The sequence below is a fragment of the Protopterus annectens genome, chromosome 5.part0 (genome assembly GCF_019279795.1).
Source record: "Protopterus annectens isolate FY-2018-M chromosome 5.part0, PAN1.0, whole genome shotgun sequence".
Classification (NCBI taxonomy): domain Eukaryota; kingdom Metazoa; phylum Chordata; order Ceratodontiformes; family Protopteridae; genus Protopterus; species Protopterus annectens.
The window spans coordinates 1,844,751,072-1,844,771,076 of record NC_056735.1 but is presented as its reverse complement, the minus strand read 5'-3'; the positions used below and the strand labels follow the sequence as shown (position 1 = coordinate 1,844,771,076).

The 20,005-nt window shown below is 42.4% G+C and overlaps 1 protein-coding gene across 1 annotated transcript in view; it reads right to left on the bottom strand.

The window, feature by feature from the left end:
* Positions 1–13,524: 13,524 nt before the first annotated feature.
* The window catches only part of CKAP2 (cytoskeleton associated protein 2), a 741,255-nt gene continuing 734,774 nt past the window's right edge, over positions 13,525–20,005 (bottom strand). Inside the window, exon 9 of the mRNA XM_044071663.1 lies at positions 13,525–15,183. Within this exon, the coding sequence (XP_043927598.1) occupies positions 14,931–15,183 (253 nt within the window). The 3' untranslated portion in view covers positions 13,525–14,930. The remainder of the gene's footprint in view (positions 15,184–20,005) is intronic.

The window sequence follows — 20,005 nt, the reverse complement described above, 5'->3', positions numbered from 1 at the left end:
ATGATGTAAATTTCCAGCCCGAAAACGCAGGTACCTCCTGCAACTGGGCCTGATAGGAACATGAAGATAAGCCTCTGAGATCCAGAGTTACCATCCAGTGATCTTTTCCCAACAGAGGTAAAAGCTGCTGTAACGTCAGCATTTTGAACTTTGGAATGTCCAGATAAGTGTTGAGGATAGATAAATCCAAAACTGGTCTCCACGTGTTCCCTTTCTTTGGTACTAGAAACAGGCGAGAATAAAATCCTAGTCCCACTTCTGACAGAGGAACTGGCTGAATAGCTCCTATTTGAAGAAGTAAAGAAATCTGCTTGTGAGCCTCTATCCTTTGCCGAGGAGGAACGTCTGGCATGCCTTTGAAAGGAGGCAATGTATGGAAATAAAACTTGTAGCCTCGGTTTATAACGTCCAATACCCATTTGTCCTGGGTGACTAAAAGCCAGTTTTGCTTGAAGAGTGCTAACTTTCCTCCCAAAGGAGCTGCCAGGCAAGAAGAATCTGGCAGCTGAAAATGCAGGTCATTGGGCCTGTTTACGAAGGACTGGCCCCTGCCCTCACCTGCAGATTGTGCAGGCGAACTCAAGTTCTAGGCCTGAATGTACTGTGAGCTCTGCCCCTGCCACGTCTAGATCTACCCCTAGATTGAGAATCAGAAGAAGGGTAGGTCCACCCCTTAGTAGGCCAATTTCTACTAAACTTTGGAGGTTGCACCTGCAAAAAATCCTTAACAGTCTGCATAGACTTAGCCTTGTCTTCCATTTTCTTCAAAACCGACTCCACAGGGGGACCAAACAAAACTTCAGACTGTAAAGGAGCATCCAGAATTCTAGTTTTAACATGCTCGGACAAATTCTGATCCTTAAGCCAGGCGTGCCTGCGAAGAACTGAACCAGTGGCAGCCACCCTAGAAGAAGCCTGCACAGCATCAAAACCACACTGCAAAGAATGCTTACCCACCTGTTCAGAGATATGTACTAAATCCTGCAATTCTTTACACTCTATGCCCTCTGCCAAAGCATCCACTTTAGATTTTAGCTGAGAAGAGAGGAAATTCTGATACTTCAACATATGAAACTGGCAATTTAAAGCCCTCATTGCTAAAGTAGAAGAGGTATACATCTTCTTACCCCATCTATCCAAAGCTCTAGCTTCCTTATCCAGAGGAACCGGATTCTTTACAACAGAGGCTCTAACACCCTTAGGCCCCTGACTAATAGTTTCTGGGTCCACCCTAGGACTCATACAGATATTTATGAGCCTCAGGCACCCTGTAATATCTGTCCGGTTTAACTGGCGCAGGAGGCAAAGAATCTGGATTAAGGGAAGCCTCCGAGAAAACATCTTGAACAACATCCAAAACAGGAGGTATATAGCCAAGACATAATGTTTGAATTAGACAACCCAACATGAAAGTTAGAAATGGCCGCCAATTGAACCCTGATTGTAGCAGAAGCGGACCCAGAATGAAAGTTGTGCTAGGAACTCCAAAATTTCGTGGACTGGGGCTGAAAAGGGATCTATGTTCCTAGCCTCTGCTAAACAAGAAAAACGTTTCCATTTACTAGCATGAGTTTTTCTAATCGTGGACTTGAGAGGAAAGAATCTCACGCACGGCCGGGGAAATGCTGGGAAGCCTGGCTAGGGCTGGAATTGGAGCAACCAAGCTGTGAGCTGGAGTGTTTGAAGGGATTGATGCAACCCGCCTGAATGATGAATCAGCAGGTCTGGAATGGGATCCAGAGTCCAGGGCTGCTCGAGAAGGTAATGATGAAGGAACGGAAACCATATCTGTCAAGGCCAGTAGGGGGCAATGAGGATCATTTTGCAACCCAACGATATAGCTTTCTGTATGAGCTTCGGTATCAGGGGAAACTAAGGGAAGGCATAAAGGAGTCCCTGAGGCCAATCATAGACTAGAGTGTCTCTGGGAGAGTGACCTGGAAGAGGAAGAATGGAGAAGTAGTTGCTGCACTTGCTGTTGAAGGAGGTGGCAAAAAGATCGCAGCAAGGCTGTCCCCCATTTGCGGAAGATCAGATCCGCAACTACCTGATTCAGACACCACTCGTGAGGCATGAGAATAGCTCTGCTGAGCCTGTCCGCTATGACGTTGGACCTCCCAGGGATGTGCGTTGCAATCAGAAATTGTTGGGAGGAAATCACCCACTGCCAGAGTGAGTGCTTCTCGACATAGGGGATAGGACCTGGTTCCGCCCAGCTTGTTGATGCATCACACCACTGACATGTTGTCCGTTTGAATTGCAATAGTCCCAGAAGGGAGAGTGCCCTGAAGAGCTTGCAATGCTAGGAGCATGGCTCTCATGCCTAGGACGTTTATATGCAGATGGTACTCGTGATGCTGCCAAGTGCCTTGGACTGTCCTGCCCTGATAATGCCCCCCCCCCCTATCAGGGAGGCGTTTGTGGTCACTGTGGCCACCGGAGGGGGCTGAATGAAGGGTCTGCCCTGAGACCAGCGGGGAGACCATCCACCAGGAAAGGTGCCTTTTGCATGCTTCTGTAATCATGATCATGTGAGACATGGGCAGCTGTTTGAAAGACCATTGTGTGAACAGAAGCCACTGAAGGATTCTCATGTGAAAGCGGGCCAGAGGGATTAGAAGAATTGCCGCTGCCATGGAACCCAGAGTTTGAAGGACGAACCTGACTTTGATCCTTTTGCTCTGCATTAGAATTTGAACTTGCTGGCGAATTGTAGACATCCTGTCTGGCGGCAGCCTTGCAGACATGTTCCTTGTGACTAAGTCTGCTCCTATATAGGCAATAGATTGACAGGGCGACAAGGCAGATTTTTCGAAGTTTATTGTGATGCCTAGCTGGGAGCAGATTGTGATTGTGTAGTCCCTGGCTTGGAGAAGTTGATGCCTGGTAGTAGCAGTTGAGGAGCCAGTCATCTAGATACGGAAACACCTGGAATCCTCGACTTCTCAGTTGAGCCGTGACCACTGCCATACACTTGGTGAACACCCTGGGGGCTGTAGTGAGACCAAAGGGCAGAGCACTGAACTGGTAATGACTGGCTCCCAGCCGGAAGCAAAGGAATCTCCTGGAATGCCTGTCCATTTTGATGTGATAGTACGCATCCTGAAGATCTATGGAGCACATCCAACTGTCCTGACCCAAAAAGGGTAGAATGGACTGTAGCGTGACCAACTGAAACTTTGTTCTTTGAACAGATTTATTCAGTCTGCTGAGATCCAGAATCGGTCTCCAGTCCCCTGTCTTTTTTGGTACTAAAAAGAACCTTGAGTAAGTTCCGGATCCGTGTTGGTCTGCCGGGACCTTATGGATGACTTTTTTTCTAGCAGTTTTGAAACTTTTATGACTGCTTGGTCCCTCAGATTGGGTGGAACATCTGGAAGGGATTTGCTTGAAGGCAAAGGGGGCTGAGAGAAGGGAATTTTGTAACCTCTGGATATAATTGACCGTACCCATTTGTCTTGCGTTACATTTTACCAGGCTTTTGGGTACAGAGAGAGTCTTCCCCCGACTGCCTCCAGAGTCGGGCAACCCTTCAGGGATGTTGAAAGGGCTTCTCAGAGAAAGATTCTCTGTTGCCCTGGTTCTGCAGACCCCCTCTGCCACGAGGGCGGCGTCTGTTGTCGTTTCCCCCTCTGCCCCTGGAGGAGAAAATCTCTACGCGTGTCAGGAGAGGCTCCCTGGGATTTTCGGAACCACATTTTACCACTCTTCTGACCCTTGGGGTATGGTCTGGAAGGAGTGAAAAAGCGGACTCCCACAGCAGAGAGTCTTGCCTTCTTGCTCACACCTAGTCAAAGTGTCTCACCTGTGGTCCAAAAAGAAAGGAAACATCAAAGAGGGTGTTGGTGAATGACGCTCTAAAGGGTTCCGCAAAATTACACAGCCGCATCCAGGCGTGTCTCCTCAGGGCCACACCCGTACCTGCAGCTCTACTTGCACCATCGGCTGCATAGGAAATGAGCCTCATGGAGGAGTTGACTACAGAATTAAGGGTCACCAGCTGGGAAGCCACTTTAGCTTGAGCCCCCTCAGCTGATGGATCTTGAAGGGTATCTCCAAGCTCTTTAAGGAGATCCCTCTGAAGCTGGGTAAAATGGCATAAGTAGTTCAGTGACCTCATAGAAAAGGTCGCTGAAGCAAACATTCACTTCCCATATCTGTCCATGGTCCTAGACTCCTTATTAGGAGGATGGACAGACGCTGAAGTTTCCGCTAACTCCTTTTTCATGGCTGCTGCTACCACCATGGAATCAACAGTAACACTTTTCAAAAGGAATTGCTTGTCCTGGGGTGCTGTAATGAATTTACCAGGTCTCCCCTGAGTTGGTTCCACTGTATCCGGAGCTGACCAAGCCTTTTGAGCCACCACAGACAGAAGTGGATCGGAAAGGCAGAGAAACCCAGGAGGTGGAAGGTCGGGAACCGAACGCATCCAGGAATACAGACATCCTAGGAAGAGGCTAGGGGATTCCAGTTCCCCCTCTGCTTAAGCATTTCGAGGATGTCCGAAAAGGAAACATCTTCAGAGGGGGATCTCTGGGACCCTTCTGAGTCATCTAAGTCTGTATCAGAAGTGACAGACTCAGGGGAGTCAATGTGCTTCCTCTTGCACTTCTTACAAGGGGGCTTCCTCTGAATGGTCAGGGGAAGACTCGGAAGAAGAGGAAACACCCAATGGGGTGCCCTGGAGCGACGGTTCTCCACGCTTGGGGTCTGGAGAAGGAGCAGAGGTTGGCACAGGCACTACAGGGGACGGAGCCGATGGGGCAGATAGTGGAGCTGACTCAGAGGCCAGTACACTCCTCATGACATCGAAGGCATCCCTGCCACGATGCAAGAGAAGGCTCCGGTTCTGAGGAAATCGGAATCCTTCTCTGCACCGAGGGAGACGGCTCAGGCAGATGTAGGAGCAGAGCTCACCTGTGCCGAAGCTCCGAGAGCCCCGGCGCCCAGATCCCTCGATGGACAGCACACCACTGAGGGAATCTGAGTCGAAGACGGAACCGAAGGAGAGAGTTATCGGAGAAGACGGTTCCACTACTCTAACACAACGAACTCCGGCTCCGAGCTCAATGGAGTCGGAGGAGGAACATCGGTAGAAGTGGACGGAGCAGACACCTGTTGAGGAGGGCTGGACAACATCTTGGCAAGTGCCTGCGACTTAAGCAACCTACTGACCACTCTCTCCACGTCGTGATCAGAGAGTCTAGAGGATCGAGACGAGTGAGATGACCTGTGACTGCGCTCGCTCAAACAGGGGAGACAGAGGAGCCGAATTAATCTATTCCAGAGAGGGTGACCTTAGCCTCTTGTGGCTCCGTGACGGCTCCGAAGTTTGATGGAGCCGACGGGGAGACAGTCTTACCGGTTCCAGCCGGAACCGAAGTAGCAGGTATAGTCTGAACCAAAGACTGCTCCACACTTGGAGCCGACAATTTTGGGGATTTCACAGGCTGAGTCTTGGCTGGTGAATCCTGGGGCTTTAAAAGGCCCCTAAGAATAAGCTTATTCTTACGCTCCTGCAGAACTCTTGGACTAAATGCATGGCAGACAGAACAAGAGTGCTGCAGGTGCACAGCGCCTAAGCAATAGATGCAAGAAGTGTGCCCATCTGTCAGACTCATTTTCTGACAGCATGAGTCACACTTCTTGAACCCGGACACCTTGGATTCTTTAGACATCCTGAAACCAAAAAGACAACACCAGCTAATAAGCAATATACAGTCTACAGAAAAAAGCACAGGCAGTACAGTATAATACAGACTAAAGTTTTTTTTTTAGTAACGAAGCCTCTAACTCAAACAGCTGGCCTAACAAGAAAGTATAAGGAAAGCCTCTAACCTAAACGGCTAACCTGACAAGAAAAGGATAAGGAGGGGGAGGGGTAGAACTCGCTAATTAAAACGAGTTCTAAGAGGGGAGGGAGGGCTACAAAATACACTCAACTACCACAAGTATAAAACTAAAAATTAGAATACTCTAACAAGAAAAAAAGATTATTTCACAGAAAAAAGTTCTATAATGAAGTCAATACAAGCCTGAGCCAGAAAAACGACACCTCGCAGCTGAGCGGCAAATGAGATCTGGGTAGCTAGCACTAGGCATCATGGGATAAGGGGTAGCCTCGAGCTAGTAAACAGCTCTCGAGCTATAGAAGATGGCCGAGTCGGCTCCGATCACAACCAGCAAGAACGAAGGCGAGATAGACAACTTACCAAACTTTGGGCTACAGGATGAGGAAATAATGCCTGGAAAGGAGGAATTTCCTCCCATTGCCACCTAATGCATAATAGTCAGAACCCATTGGTCGGAAACTGTTGCCAAAGAGAAAAGGGGAGATTAAAAGTACTGAGAGACACAAACTGGGGTCTGTGTGTGTGTTGGGGCAAAGTCTGTAATGGTCATTCTGACTTATTGACCTGGCCTTGATTTTGGAAGTTTCCAGAATTCATCATGGAACCCCCCTGCCATTTCTTAAGTCAGTTTACCTACATTTTGTTGAAACTATTTAAGAAGACTTAATGAGGAGCTAGAAAATCATCTGGAAAATTTGGAAAAGGAGGACTGAAAAATCTTAGACTCCTTGTACAAGCTCCTTTCATCAGTCTTTTTGAACACCTCTGAAGAAGAGAGACCAAAAACTGCATCGCTATCCAAAGGAGAATGTAAAATCTTTTTTATATCAGGGAGGTTCTCAGAACGCAGCCAAACATCCTCAAAACGGTACTGGTGGCCATAGCCCTTGAAGTATCAGAGTCAGATACACACTGTATACAATTATTTCAAACAGATTTTTTCCTCAAAGAAGAAACTGTAAACACAATTAGTCAGGACAAACTTTAATGTACGAGCCTTGCAATTCAAAATTCTGAAAATCAAAGTTGCAGAAGCATAACCCCCCACCCCGCACTCAATCTTCACATCCTTATCAGAAATAGTATTGGAATTAAATGTTCAGCAGCAGAAAGTTTAACTAAAGCAATAGCTGCTGGATCAAGTTTGGGAACTTTGTATAAAAACTTAAAAAGACGGAGGGACTTTACAGATTCCAATCTGACTTTTTAGGAGCAGCTATTAGACTCATGAAAATTGCAGGCAGTAAAACATGCATCCTCCAAGGTTGACAAAACTGGATGAATGGGTGTAGGTTTTGGAAATTCCTACTGTAGCAGCTCATAGTAGTTTAAGGAGCTGAAAAAAGTACAGTTGTCTACCTACCATAAATGTAGATGCTCGAGTGTATTCACTGTTACAGTCATTACACTTGGGTTTTCCTGCTGGCAGGCTACCCGCAGTCGGCCTGAATTCCAAAGTCCTGGTCCGGCGTCTGTTGCTGTCGCCTCTTCCTTGATGTCAGAGCGCCAGGGGTATAAAAGATGCAGCAGACGCCATTTTCTTCAGTTTTTCTTACCCCAGATGTCAGGTGCCCCCAAAAGAGTAGGCTAAAAAACATTGCTTATAAAAGCATGCACTAACCAACAATATCTTCATCTACAAGCAAATACACCTCATAGGTTGTATGCGATAGAGAAGTACAGATAAGTCCCAGCAAAGAAGGGGGTATGGTGGGTAACCTGGACTGCAACAGTGAATACACTTGAACATCTACAAACCTTGGGGAGGAGGGGCATATACTGTAAGGTTGTTCCAGCTGAATGACAAAGCATCCACTTTCCAAGCTTGTTTGTGATAAGTTCTTGTGCAGAATCTCTGAAGTTGGCAGTTGTGAGGGGAGGCAAAAAGATCTATGTCTGGGCATCCCCACTTCCTTATGCTGATGATTTGTGGATCTAGTTTCCACTTGAGGGTCCATGAGGTTTCTGCTTAGTTCGTCTGTCAGTGCATTTGTTTTTCCCGGCAGGAATTGTGCTTGCAGGTATACTTGGTAAGGCAATGCAGTGTTCCACAAAATCATGGCTTGTCTGCAGAGGGGGAAGGAATGTGTGCCCCCTGCTTGTTTATGTACCACATGACTGTGGTGTCCGTCTTTATCAGCAGTTGTCCTGGATGAACTAGGTCCTTGAAGGCTGTCAGGGCATTTTGTACAGCTAGCATCTCTTTTTGATTGATGTGAAGATGCCTTTGGCTTGGGGACCATGTGCCCTGAATACATTTTCCTGCCATGTGGGCCCCCCAGGCATTATCTGAAGCATATGTTGTTATTGTTTGCCTGGCTGTGGGTAAAATAAATGGCTGTCCCTTGTTGTGGTGACAGGCCTGTGCCCACCATCGAAACTCCTGCTGTGGGCAGGGAATGAGTGAAATTATTGATTCCAGGCTGTGGCAATGTTGAGTCCAAACACTTTTTAGATACCATTGTAGTTTCCTCATATGCAGTCTTGCATATGGAATTGTCAGAATGCAGGAGGCCATGTATACCAGAGCCTGCAGAATTTTTCTTGCAGATACCTGGGTCTTTGTTGCCATGCTTTCGAAGTAAGAAGTCAGATGCCTATGTCTGGCGTGAGATAAGCCATCTGGGCAGTTGTATTTAAGCTTACACCCAGGAATATTATCTCTTGAAAGGGTACTAGTTTTGATTTATTTTCGTTTACTGTGTACCCTAGGCAAATTAGTAATCTTTTTACAAACGCCAGATGCTTTAGTAGAATGTCTTTGGTGTCTGCTTGAATAAGGCAGTCGTCCAAGTAGGGATATAAATTCCTCTGTCTGCAAAATGCAATTACTGGTGCCAGGCATTTTGTGAAGTCCCTGGGCGCAGTAGATAAGCCAAAGGGCAGTGCAGAGAATTGGTAGTGCATTGAGCCAGCTATGAATCTGAGGTATCTTCTGCAAGATTGTCCGATTGGGACATGCAGGTTATGCCTTTTTGAGGTTCAAAGTTGCAAGCCAAGCCTTCTTACCCAACATGGGCAGAAGCTGCTGCAGAGTCAACATTTTGAATTTCGTAACGTCCAGAAAAGTATTTAGAATAGACAGGTCCAGAATTGGTCTCCATGCTTTGCCCTTTCTTGGTACTAAGAAAAGTCTTGAGTAAAATCCTTGTCCCTGCACTTGTTGAGGCACTGGCTGAATAGCCCCTCATGTCCATGAGAGATAAAACTTGTTTTTGTGCCTCTGCCCATTGATTGTGTGGCAGGTCTGGCATACCTTTTGCCTTTGGAAGGGTGTGAAAGTGGAACCTGTAGCCCTGAGAGACTATATTTAAGACCCATTTGTCCAGGGTGATCATGTGCCAATTTTGTGAAAAAAAGTGTTAGCTTTCCCCCCTAAGGGTGCTGCCAAAAGTTGTTTGGGCCTGTATGAGCCTGGGGCTGTTGTCTGCCTCTAGGGCGTCTGTATCTGCCTCATTGTGGCCTGTCTGACACGGGAAAGGACCAATTCTTAGGCCAGTTCCTGCTAAATCTGGGTGGCTGTACCTGTAAGAAATCCTTTACTGTCTGCATAGATTTAGCTTTATCTTCCAATTTCTTCAACACCTCTTCTGCCTTAACACCAAATAAAGTATCATGCTGTAATGGAGCATCCAATAATTTTGCCTTAACATGATCAGGTAGAGTCTGTTCCTTTAACCAGCATGTCTTCTAATGACAGAACCTGTTACAGCGGCCCTGCAAGAGGCTTCCAGTGAATCATAACCACATTGCAAAGTATGTTTTCTCGCTTGTTCAGCTGCATGCAATAAATCCCGCATTTCCTTGTTCTCAGAACATTCAGAATTAGTCAACATTTTCTGTTTTAGCAGAGACATTAAGTATTGCTGATATTTAAGCATATGAAACTGACAATTTAATGCCCTTACAGCCAAGGTAGCAGAAGTGTAAACTTTTTTCCCATCTGTCCAGAGCCCTAGAATCTCTAACTGAGGGGACAGGGTTTTTTGCAGTAGCAGCCTTGACCCCTTTGGGACCCTGAGAAATACTTTCTGGGTCAGCAGCGGAGTTTTTGTATAGAAATTTATGAGAATCTGGTACCCAGTAGTATCTATCTGGTTTAACAGGTGCAGGAGGTAAAGAGTTGGGAGACAGGCCTGACTCTGAAAATACATCTACAATGTCTAGAACAGGTGGAATAGCAAGAGGTCTGTGCTGAGGTAGTAAAAAAGTCTCTGAGCCTTTTCTTAGAATCTGAGTAATCTTGGCTCTCCCAGTGGAAATGCTCCCTCATGGTATGCAGGGTTTCCCCAAATGAGTAATCCTCAGGAGAGAAGCTGAAGGAATAGATTCTTCAGCAACAGACATCCTCATAGGGAGGAATAGAGTATCCCTGTTCTGAAGAGGAGCCAGAGGAAATGGAAACCTGATCAGAGGAATCATATTCAGTGTCTTGCCTAGGCATCTTATCAGGAGGGGGATGGGAATGCCTGATCAAAATAATTAGGTTTTCGGCCATTTTGAGCATCTGTTTCTTAAGCATGGAAGTCTGTCCAGGAAAATGCTGTACTTGTTTCCTCGTCTTTAAAACTGTTTTAGACTTTGTCTTGGAAGCTGAAGTTGGCTTGATATAAAGCTGTGTAGGTCTGAAAACACCCTCAGAAGCCGATGCCTGCTCAGCGGCTCCGGACCCATCTGAGGGATTAGTTTCCGAAGGCCCAATACCTTGAGTATCCAGAGGCCTAGTTGTCTCCATGTGGGAGTCTGAGGCGGTCTGTGGCTCTGAGGTAGCGGGTGTCAGGGGCTGCGAAAGTACCTCACTGCGAACCGGCGACTGGCCAAGAAGAGGCTTCGTCGGTTTTGTACCTCGGATGCCTGTCCTTTTCTTTTTCCTTGTGTTTTTTATGAACTCCGGTCGTTGGCTGTTCCGACGGCATTATGTAGTTAAACCTTCGGCCAAAGTAATGAAAAGCAAAATCGTACAGAAGCTTAGTGCGTTGGTTAAATCTAGCACAAAACCCACAACTAGCAATGTCGTGGTTAGGGCCTAGGCAAGGAATACAGTACGAATGAAAATCCTTATGAGGTATTTGCTTCCCACAAGAAATACAATTAACTTTTTCTGACATCGGTCTGGAGCAAGAAAAAAAAGTTTACCCAACGGGGTACTTAGCTTTATAGAAGACTTCGGATCTGAAATCCAATTTCGAAAATCCCAGGAGTCGGTCGACCAGCACTTGCTAACTGCTTTTGCTTCAGGCACCGCGCGGCAAGAAAGACTGAAGAAAATGGCGTCGGCTGCATCTTTTATACCTCTGGCGCTCTGACGTCAGGGAAGAGGCAACAGCAACCAACACCGGACCAGGACTTTGGAATTCAGGCCGACTGCGGGTAGCCTGCCAGGAAAACCCAAGTGTAATGACTGCAACAGTGAAACACTATGAACATCCTCAGTTTCAGAGAAAGTGAACCCCCCCCCCCCCGAGATTTCAAAACTGTGCTGCTCTCTGAGTATGAATCAGAAATATGAAGAAACCCCTGTATCTCTCACTTCCTCCTTCTGCCCAGATTCAGAATCTGGACTGTCTTCAGGAAAAGACGCAATCTTTTACCAGAAACTAGGTTTTAAGAAGGATCAAAACCTGAATATAACCCTGAGCCAGATTCAGTAAACTAATGCTAATGAAATTTGAGAAGCAGTAGATACATACTTAGCTTTCCGCTTCTTTATCACAGGAAAAATTAGGCCAATAGTGTTATTAGTGGCAGCAGTAGCTGCCCTAGGAATGGGCACAACATTGTGACAAAACAAGGAAGCATTCCCTGTTCCCTCTCCCAGGCTGACAACAGTGGCTGTATCCCTTGCCCATGGACAGGACCCCACCAAACGCAAAGGACGTGGTTAACCCCTGGTCCATAATGGCTGTATGTAGTACACCAGAGGGATTTGGGTTAAAAGATGAGTGCTATGAGGTAAAACAAATGGCCATGGCAGAGTCATCCACCTGCAGCTGAAGCAAATTGCTAGCTTGCTATAGTAGCAAAGGCTGTTTGCTTATCTTTCTTTTTGTGGCTGGAAGAAGGACCGACCCTGGGACCAATAATTTGTTCCATGGTCAAGCCGAAAATGGAGCCTCTTTCCCAAGGAAAACAAGCAGCAAATGCTGGAAAAAATAAGGTACAGTAAAAAGCATTTTAAAACATTATGCTAGCCCCACAAAGTAAAAACACAATTTCTTCACAGAAAAAAAAATGATTTTCAGTTAACTTCAAATTTTTAAACTGACAGTAAAAGAGTGCTTCTGTTTTAAAGTACAAATCAGTTTCGTGAGACTGCTTTAAAACACAAACACCTACCTTTCCTGAAGAGTCGTGTATAACTACGCAAAATTACTAAATGGAAGTTTTTCCCCAAACAGAACTTATCTGCCCTGCAAAGGAAAAGCACAAACCAATCATCATCCTCAAAAGCCTCAAAGGAGCGTACTCTCAAAGCTCTGAAGGGCGTGGGGCCCAAAGTTGCTTTTAGTCAGTTCTGTTTGAGTTGCCAGACAGTTTGGGAGTGGAAGATGCCCTGAAGCTTTGGAAGCTTGTCGGTTGTTATATTCTTGGCAATATATAACCCATATAGCTAAAGCTACTGGAGCAGTAATCAATAGGATGAACATCTCATGGGACTCTCCCTGTATAGCCTATCAGGTTTCTCAGGGGCAGGGTGTAGGTGCTCGGTTTCTCCTTTAAATGCAGGGAGGCAAGCCCCTGTACCTCCCAAAGTGAAAGGGGGCACCCCTCCCACAGCCCCTGAACTTTTATATATCAACTCTAAGAAAGGGGAATATTCCAAGAAATGTCAATCTCAGACTTTGTACATGTAAATCTGGATTTTGACAGTCTCACCATTAAGGGACTTGGCATTCAGAGTACTGATATTTCAAATAGCACCGAAGCAACTTTAACATCTCAGGGCTTTATACTACTGTCAGTTACCTGACTACTATTAGGGCAGCCACGGTGGTGCAGCAGTTAACATGGTCACCTCACAGCAAGAGAATCTCCAGTTCGATCCTCAGCTGGGGTGCCTTCTGTGCAGAGTCTGCATGTCCTCCCTGTGGTTGCGTGGGTTTCGTCCGGGTACTCCGGTTTCCTCCCAAAGACATGCTGTAGGTGGATTGGACACACTAAATTGGCCCTAGGTGTGTGTGTGTGCGCCTTCTGTGAAAGGTTGGACGCCGGGCTGGCAACTCGATATCGTAAAACTCCACTGCCAGTCATGAGCGGACAGGTGTTCCGCTGTGGTGACCTTTAACTGGGAAAAGAAAAATGAAGTTGTTACCCGACTACTATTATGGGGCTGACCATCTAGAAAGAGAAGTCCTGCTGCTTCAGGGATCACTGTGACATCAGATTTAATTCTTAAACCATTAAACACTTACCACTTTGGAGACCACTGAGAGATCTAAATTAAATCTTGGGCATGTAAGCACTGTTTTGCATGTTTATGATTTTTGGACAACATATTGACCCCATGGTTTGCTTTCTACAGTAAACTAAATTTGAGGCCAAGTCTAATCAATTTATATTTTTAGGATATATCAGTTGCAGTACACAGAGGAACAAAATCTGCTGAAATACAATTTGGTCTTGAAATGTTGCATGCCTACCACTGTTTAAGTAAAACGAGACTAGAAAGTAAGTTAATATTCTCATTTTAATGCAACATAAAATTATAATTATTTACATTACATTCTAAACATATAAAATGAAAACATAAAATAGGTTAGGTAAGAAACACATCTACATTTTTGATAAAGCTGTACATCTATAGTTGCAGAATAAACAAGACAGTTGCGATTGTACCACTAGGGTGTTCCGATTTTGGTGTAGTTTGCTCTGTTATAATGATGGAAGGAATTATAAAACGACAGGCATATGCAATTAATACACAAATCTTAATTTTTTTGAAAAAAGGTAACTTTCTTTAAATTTTATTTGCCTTCATATTCAGAACATATAATGGCATAATCAACTATTTTTTTTTTAACTTGCCACAATTAATTTTGTTTTTAACAAAGTAAGCTAGATCAAGAATTTTCAAATGCAAATTTTAATGAACAATCTGAAAATTAAGTTGACATTTAAGTTCAAGTCACTACATGGGATGCCTAAAAGTTAACATGTTTCTAAAGAGAATATGTTCTCTTAGCATCACCACCAAACTCCTACCCCATACTAACTATATACCCTTTTTCAACCATTTAGTTGCTCATATTCAGAGTCCAAATGAAAGGTTGCGTTCAAAGCTTCCTACTCTATACAAGAATGAAAACCTTCAAAGGAAGGCTAGGCAATGAATAACTGGGCTACCGACTTGGAAGGGATAGTGGAAGAAATAAGGATACTTCAATGATGCTCTCAACAGCAAGAATATGTATATACAGCAGAAAGTGTAGCAGATTAAATTAAATGGAGAAAGACATCCACAACCTACCAATCTTCCAGTAAGCTCCTGTGATTATAATTCTGTTAAGTACAAAAACAGAAGGCAACCAATCATTGTTGAAGATACAATTGCAGGTTATGGTTTGCTTTGCAGCATCAAGCTTAATCAGCTAAAAATGGATTACAAAATTTATGATAAGACCACCCTTAAAAAAGCAACATTATTAATGCATGCTACAAGCTGAAAGATTCTTAGTTAACAAGCAAACCCAAATGAAAGCTTGTGACCTGACTGGAGATGCACATTGAAAACAAGTTCCTAAGCAGTAACATGCCTCTGCCTTGTAGATAAGCTTTAACAATTCTACATTACAAGACGGGAGTAGGTAGAAAGAGTTCAAAAAGTGTTTTTGTCCTCTAGCAAAAAGCTGACTTACTGTCAGCTGCTACTTTTCTGCAAGTAGGTGCCTCTGTACCCACCCTAAATACATGACACACAAGGAAAAGGACAAAACCAGCTACTACAAGTACTGTATTTACAAAGACTAACTTAAAAAAAAAATACAGAACACTGCAGATGAGTAAATACTGACCCTCTGTATATAAGCAAAGGGATGAGTAGCAGCAAATTGCAATGTAGTGCTCAAGCTTTTCTATCTAGTCAGTTTTACAATCTGAGAAATTTGTGACTTCTTGAAGAGCAGTGTTTTGTCTGCAGACATAGGCATTAATTTCTCCTTCTAGACTAGCAAGCTCCTCAATTGTACAAACAGCAGGATCATGATCCTTCAGCATTGTAGGTAGTCGACCCGACCTGCATTCAATTCGCCGTGAGCGCCGTACTGGAGTCAAGAACTTCAGCTCTTTAATTTCTGAACTACTTTCTTCACACTGCATGTTTTTCTTCACACTACAGAGAAAGAAAAGAAAAAAAATGCTTTTAATGCATTTTCCAGCAACTACATAAAGGGACTATTATATAAAAATACTTAAACCATATACAATCATTCCATTGGTATGACAAGTTAACATCTGGCTTATTTTGTAGTGTAGAGGGATGGTATGAGTGAATAAACTGACACTGGCTCATCCATACTGAGGAAATGGTCTAAGCTTGGTCCACTAATATTTTCACATGGAAGCTGCCAGGTGCAGCAGCAAGCAATAGGGATTACATATGCATTCAGACTGCCCAAATGTAATCACTGTAGCCATATTCAGTGTATGCATGAAGCACATGACACTGGGCCAATCTTGCAAATCTTCCCCCACTGGTGTGAGCATCAGGACACTAGGGGAGAGTTTTGGAACCAAAAATTCCCCTACCTGTAAGAATGATGGTCACTCCTCTAGCTGGTTCACCTCCACTGCAAGCTTAATGGCCATGGGCTAGGAGAATAATAACGTACGAATATTTAATTATTTATTTGCCATTTGTTAACCGGGTTAGTCCAACTGAGCCATATGGCCCATTTTCAGTAGAGACCCAAGGGGAAAAGCTTCAGCATACAAATTAAATGAGTTGCATACTAGAAAATATATATTCAAAGAATACAAAAGTTGACAATGCATTGCAGAAAAAAAATACAGAAATGACAAAGGACATAAAATATACATCCAGTGGAGAAAAACATGGCTGAAAGCTAGGTACAAAAACATGGGAAAGTAATGAAATAAAGGTTACAACTCAAAAATAAAATGCATATATGTGAGGAAGCAGAGTCAATCTAAGCATGTCCTTTACATGGTAGCATAATAATGATAGAATTTTCTACAGATCGATGCAAGAATTGAGAGAATATGATCAACATTGTGAAAAGTGGCGGAAGTAAATTGGAGTGGAAATGGGAATTAAGGATTATAAAACAGTGTAAGAAACTTCTCTGTGAGGAAGATTTTCAATCCACATATTTCTAGTTAATCACTGTATATTAATCAGATCAGACAGTAGTAGAAGTAGCAAACGTAAACACGTCAAGTCAAAACAAAACAAAAAGTAATAGAAAATATTGTACAGCATTACTAAGTATTCAAAAGTAATCCAAGCAAGGCAGGCAGTCTGTTTCCAGTCGAAAATCCTTTATTAAGTACACAGACAAGCGATCCAAGTAAAACAAAAATAGAGTAATAATTTCCTCACAAGCTTTCTCATGTGGCAATTAAAGCTGAACTCTTAGGAAGCCCGGACTAAACTACTACTGTTTCAATTAAAAGTGCACTGGAACTTAGAAAATTGCCACATTGTTTACATGACTAATTGTATTTTATTTTATTCTACAAATTGGTTTTAAATACCATTTTAAATCAGTTGAAATTTAAGTGTATATTTTGTTTCCATCATCATACATACATTTTTTCTTATTTTTTTCTGGTTCTTTTTTTCCACTTTATTCAAAATGATGTGTAATAACAATACTAACTATACAATTATATAGGTTTTTAGGGTTCTTGTACACAGACCTGAAGAAGTCTAGAAGGACGAAAGCGATCTTTGTTAATAGGTTATGAAAACAGAAATTGATTTTTACATGCAAAAAGTATATGTATATATTTATATATTTTTTTGATTGCCAAATGAACTAAGGTTGATATATTTCCAGCCATGTAGTATATGGTCTTGGATAAAATCACAGACTTAATCTACTTAATTTGGTTAAATAAGAGGTACCACATCATTATAAATTTTATTTAAAGTACATAAGGGTTATATATTATTATGACAGCTACTAGGTAGGGCAGGACCAGCTCGAATGTCATACTGATGGGGGAAGGGATGTGAATTTAACATGTGTACCAATAACACAGTTTTACAGCACAATAAACCACTCCCATGCCTGATAAAAAGTATATATATATTTAGAAAGCTTGTGAGGAAATTATTACTATATTTTTGTTTCACTTGGATCGCTTGTCTGTACTTAATAAAGGATTTTCAACTGGAAACAGACTGCCTGCCTTGCTTGGATTACTTTTGAATACTTAGTAATGCTGTACAATATTTTCTATTACATTTTGTTTTGACTTGACGAGTTTACGTTTGCTACTTCTACTACTATTGTCTGATCTGATTAATATACAGTGATTAGCTATAAATGTATGGACTGAAAATCTTCCACACAGAGAAGTTTCTTACACGGTTTTGTTTTTTGGACCCACTATACTTTAGTAGGTTGTTTTGAGACTTCGGGGATACCACGGAAATTACTTGGAATTAAGGATTATAGTACAAACACAAGCTCCCAAAAGAAGCTGGAACACTAGGAATTCTCCTCAATCAAAAAAACACCAAGCACTGCTGTAGCTGCCAATTTTCTTTTCTTTATTCAATACATCCTGGTACTTTGGCCTCACAGGCCTTCAATGGAATAACTTCATACAATCCAAGCAGCTTTTTATATTGCAGCTCAGCATTAATTCATCTTAATTTAAACAATTAAATACTTTTCTTTACTCGTTATGCAGCTTAGAGCTTAAAGATGTACCCCCCACACTTTCACGTGCATCATAATACTTTTTTTAAAAGGATAAATCACTTCTACTACTTAATGAAATAGCACATTTTCACATTTCCTCATACATCACAATGACTTGTACATTTAAACACAAAACATACTTTTCAACCTACCCCCAAGATTAAGTATTTATCCATAACCTATAAAGTTATTTTATTAAATGTAATTTATTTCATCCTTACTTTTATTGTACATGTTTTTGTTAATATTAAATTAATCAATTAATTCATCCAAAATTCATTGCTTTTTAACCTAGCCAACACATTTGTTCTGTAAATAAGCTAAACTCCATTCATTACATTCAGCATCTAAATGTTCCAATCAATATCCAGATTGAGACCCCTAGAATATAAAGTGCCCAAATACATTAATTTACTTTCTAACTTGATCAACTTCCTTTTAAATTCAGCCCCCCATAGTATGTTCTTCAAAGGGTTTTGCTAATACACTAAAGAATAAACTATCTCTACTACCCCCATGTGGGTCGCAAAAGTGTTGTGCCACTGGGTTGCCCAATCTCTTATTTCTTACATCACCCAAGTACTCCAATATTCTAAGTTTCTCCTTCCTTTTTGTCTGTCCCATATACCATTTACAAGGTGTACATCCACATCCAATGATGTAGACTACACCACACGACTTACAACTAAATTCATTTTAACCAAAAACGTTCCATTTATTATCCATCCATCAATATTCTTTAATGTCACTTTACAAAGCCCACATGGAAATACTCCCTTTCTTTTAACTGAATCCGCCTTATTTCTCGTTCTTCACTCTTAAATTATTAAACCTACCATACAAAAAGTTAACTTTCTCAGGAAATAGCTTCCCTGCTACTTCATCCCTACATACCACTAGCCAAAGGTAATTTACTAACCCCCTAAGTACTTCAGAAAGGGGAGAGAATTTGTTCACAAAGAAAAGGGGTTCTACACCAACCTTCTCCATTTAATTTTTCATAATAAACTTCTCATGTTGAATAGAAACACTTTTCCTTTTATAACTCGTGCTTCTCTTCAGCTTATTTAAAGCTTCACTTACATGTTACATACTATATCCACGCTTTAATAATCTCTTCTTAACTAGATCAAATTCCCTCTCCAACATCTTATCAGAAGTACTGGTCATTCTTCTGAACTCACCATAAGGAAGGGATTTTATCAAATGGCCAGGATGAGCACTGCCAGCTTCCAAAAAAGCTATCCACAGCTGTATCTTTATGGTACAGTTTATACTGCAAAACACTCCTTTCATCTACATAAAATTCAACATCCAAGAATTACATTCTATTCCTACTAGTTCTGTAAGTAAATTCCAAGCCACAAGTGTTTTGATCAAGTAATTTCATAAACTGATCAAACTCAGTCTCCCCCCCTGCACACAAAAATCAAATAGTCAATGAACCTCTTAAACATGATCACACAGTCCTTAAAAAAAAATCTGTAACACACAAACATTTTCAAAATGTGCCATGAATAAAACTGCATAGGATGGGGCAAAAGCCACCCCCCATTGCAGTTCCTTCCAATTGCAAATAATCTTCAAAAACAAAATAATTGTGCATTAAAGCAAATTCTAACTGACAAATGTTCGTGGTTTTTGGTCCCTCACCCAACATTTTAACCACTGCTTCCAGGCCCATCTCGATATTAACATTGGTGTACAGGGACTTCACACAGGCAAAATAAAGGCTTGGGTCCCACTGAATCTTGTTTATATTTTCCAACACGAGAGGTATTTTTAATATACGATTGCACTCTAGGGAGATAGATCTTTAACCGGGAGTCCAAAAAGATGCCTGTGTTCTGTAAAAAAAGAACCCACCCCTGAGACTATCGGTCTACCAGGAGGTTTATAGTCATTGATTTTTTTCTCCTTTTTCTAATAACTCTAACAACCTCCCATTAAATTATTTTATTGGGTTACTTGGTAACTTTTTATAAACCTTGTCATCTAACAATTCCAAGGCCATATTGTTATGCTCTCTTATTCAGAATCACCCAATTTCCACCCTTATCTGCCTGTGTGAATGCATATTGGTCAGTAACAGTATGTAACTGCTTAAGAGCTGACCATTGCTCTTTACACAAATTCCATGATTTACAGCTTGATATATACTCCTAGTATGCAAATTCAATCTGTTTACAAAGTGCACATTCAAAGACATTGACTGCATTTGTATTCTTCGGGTGTAGAAAAGAACTAGTGTAGGGCACC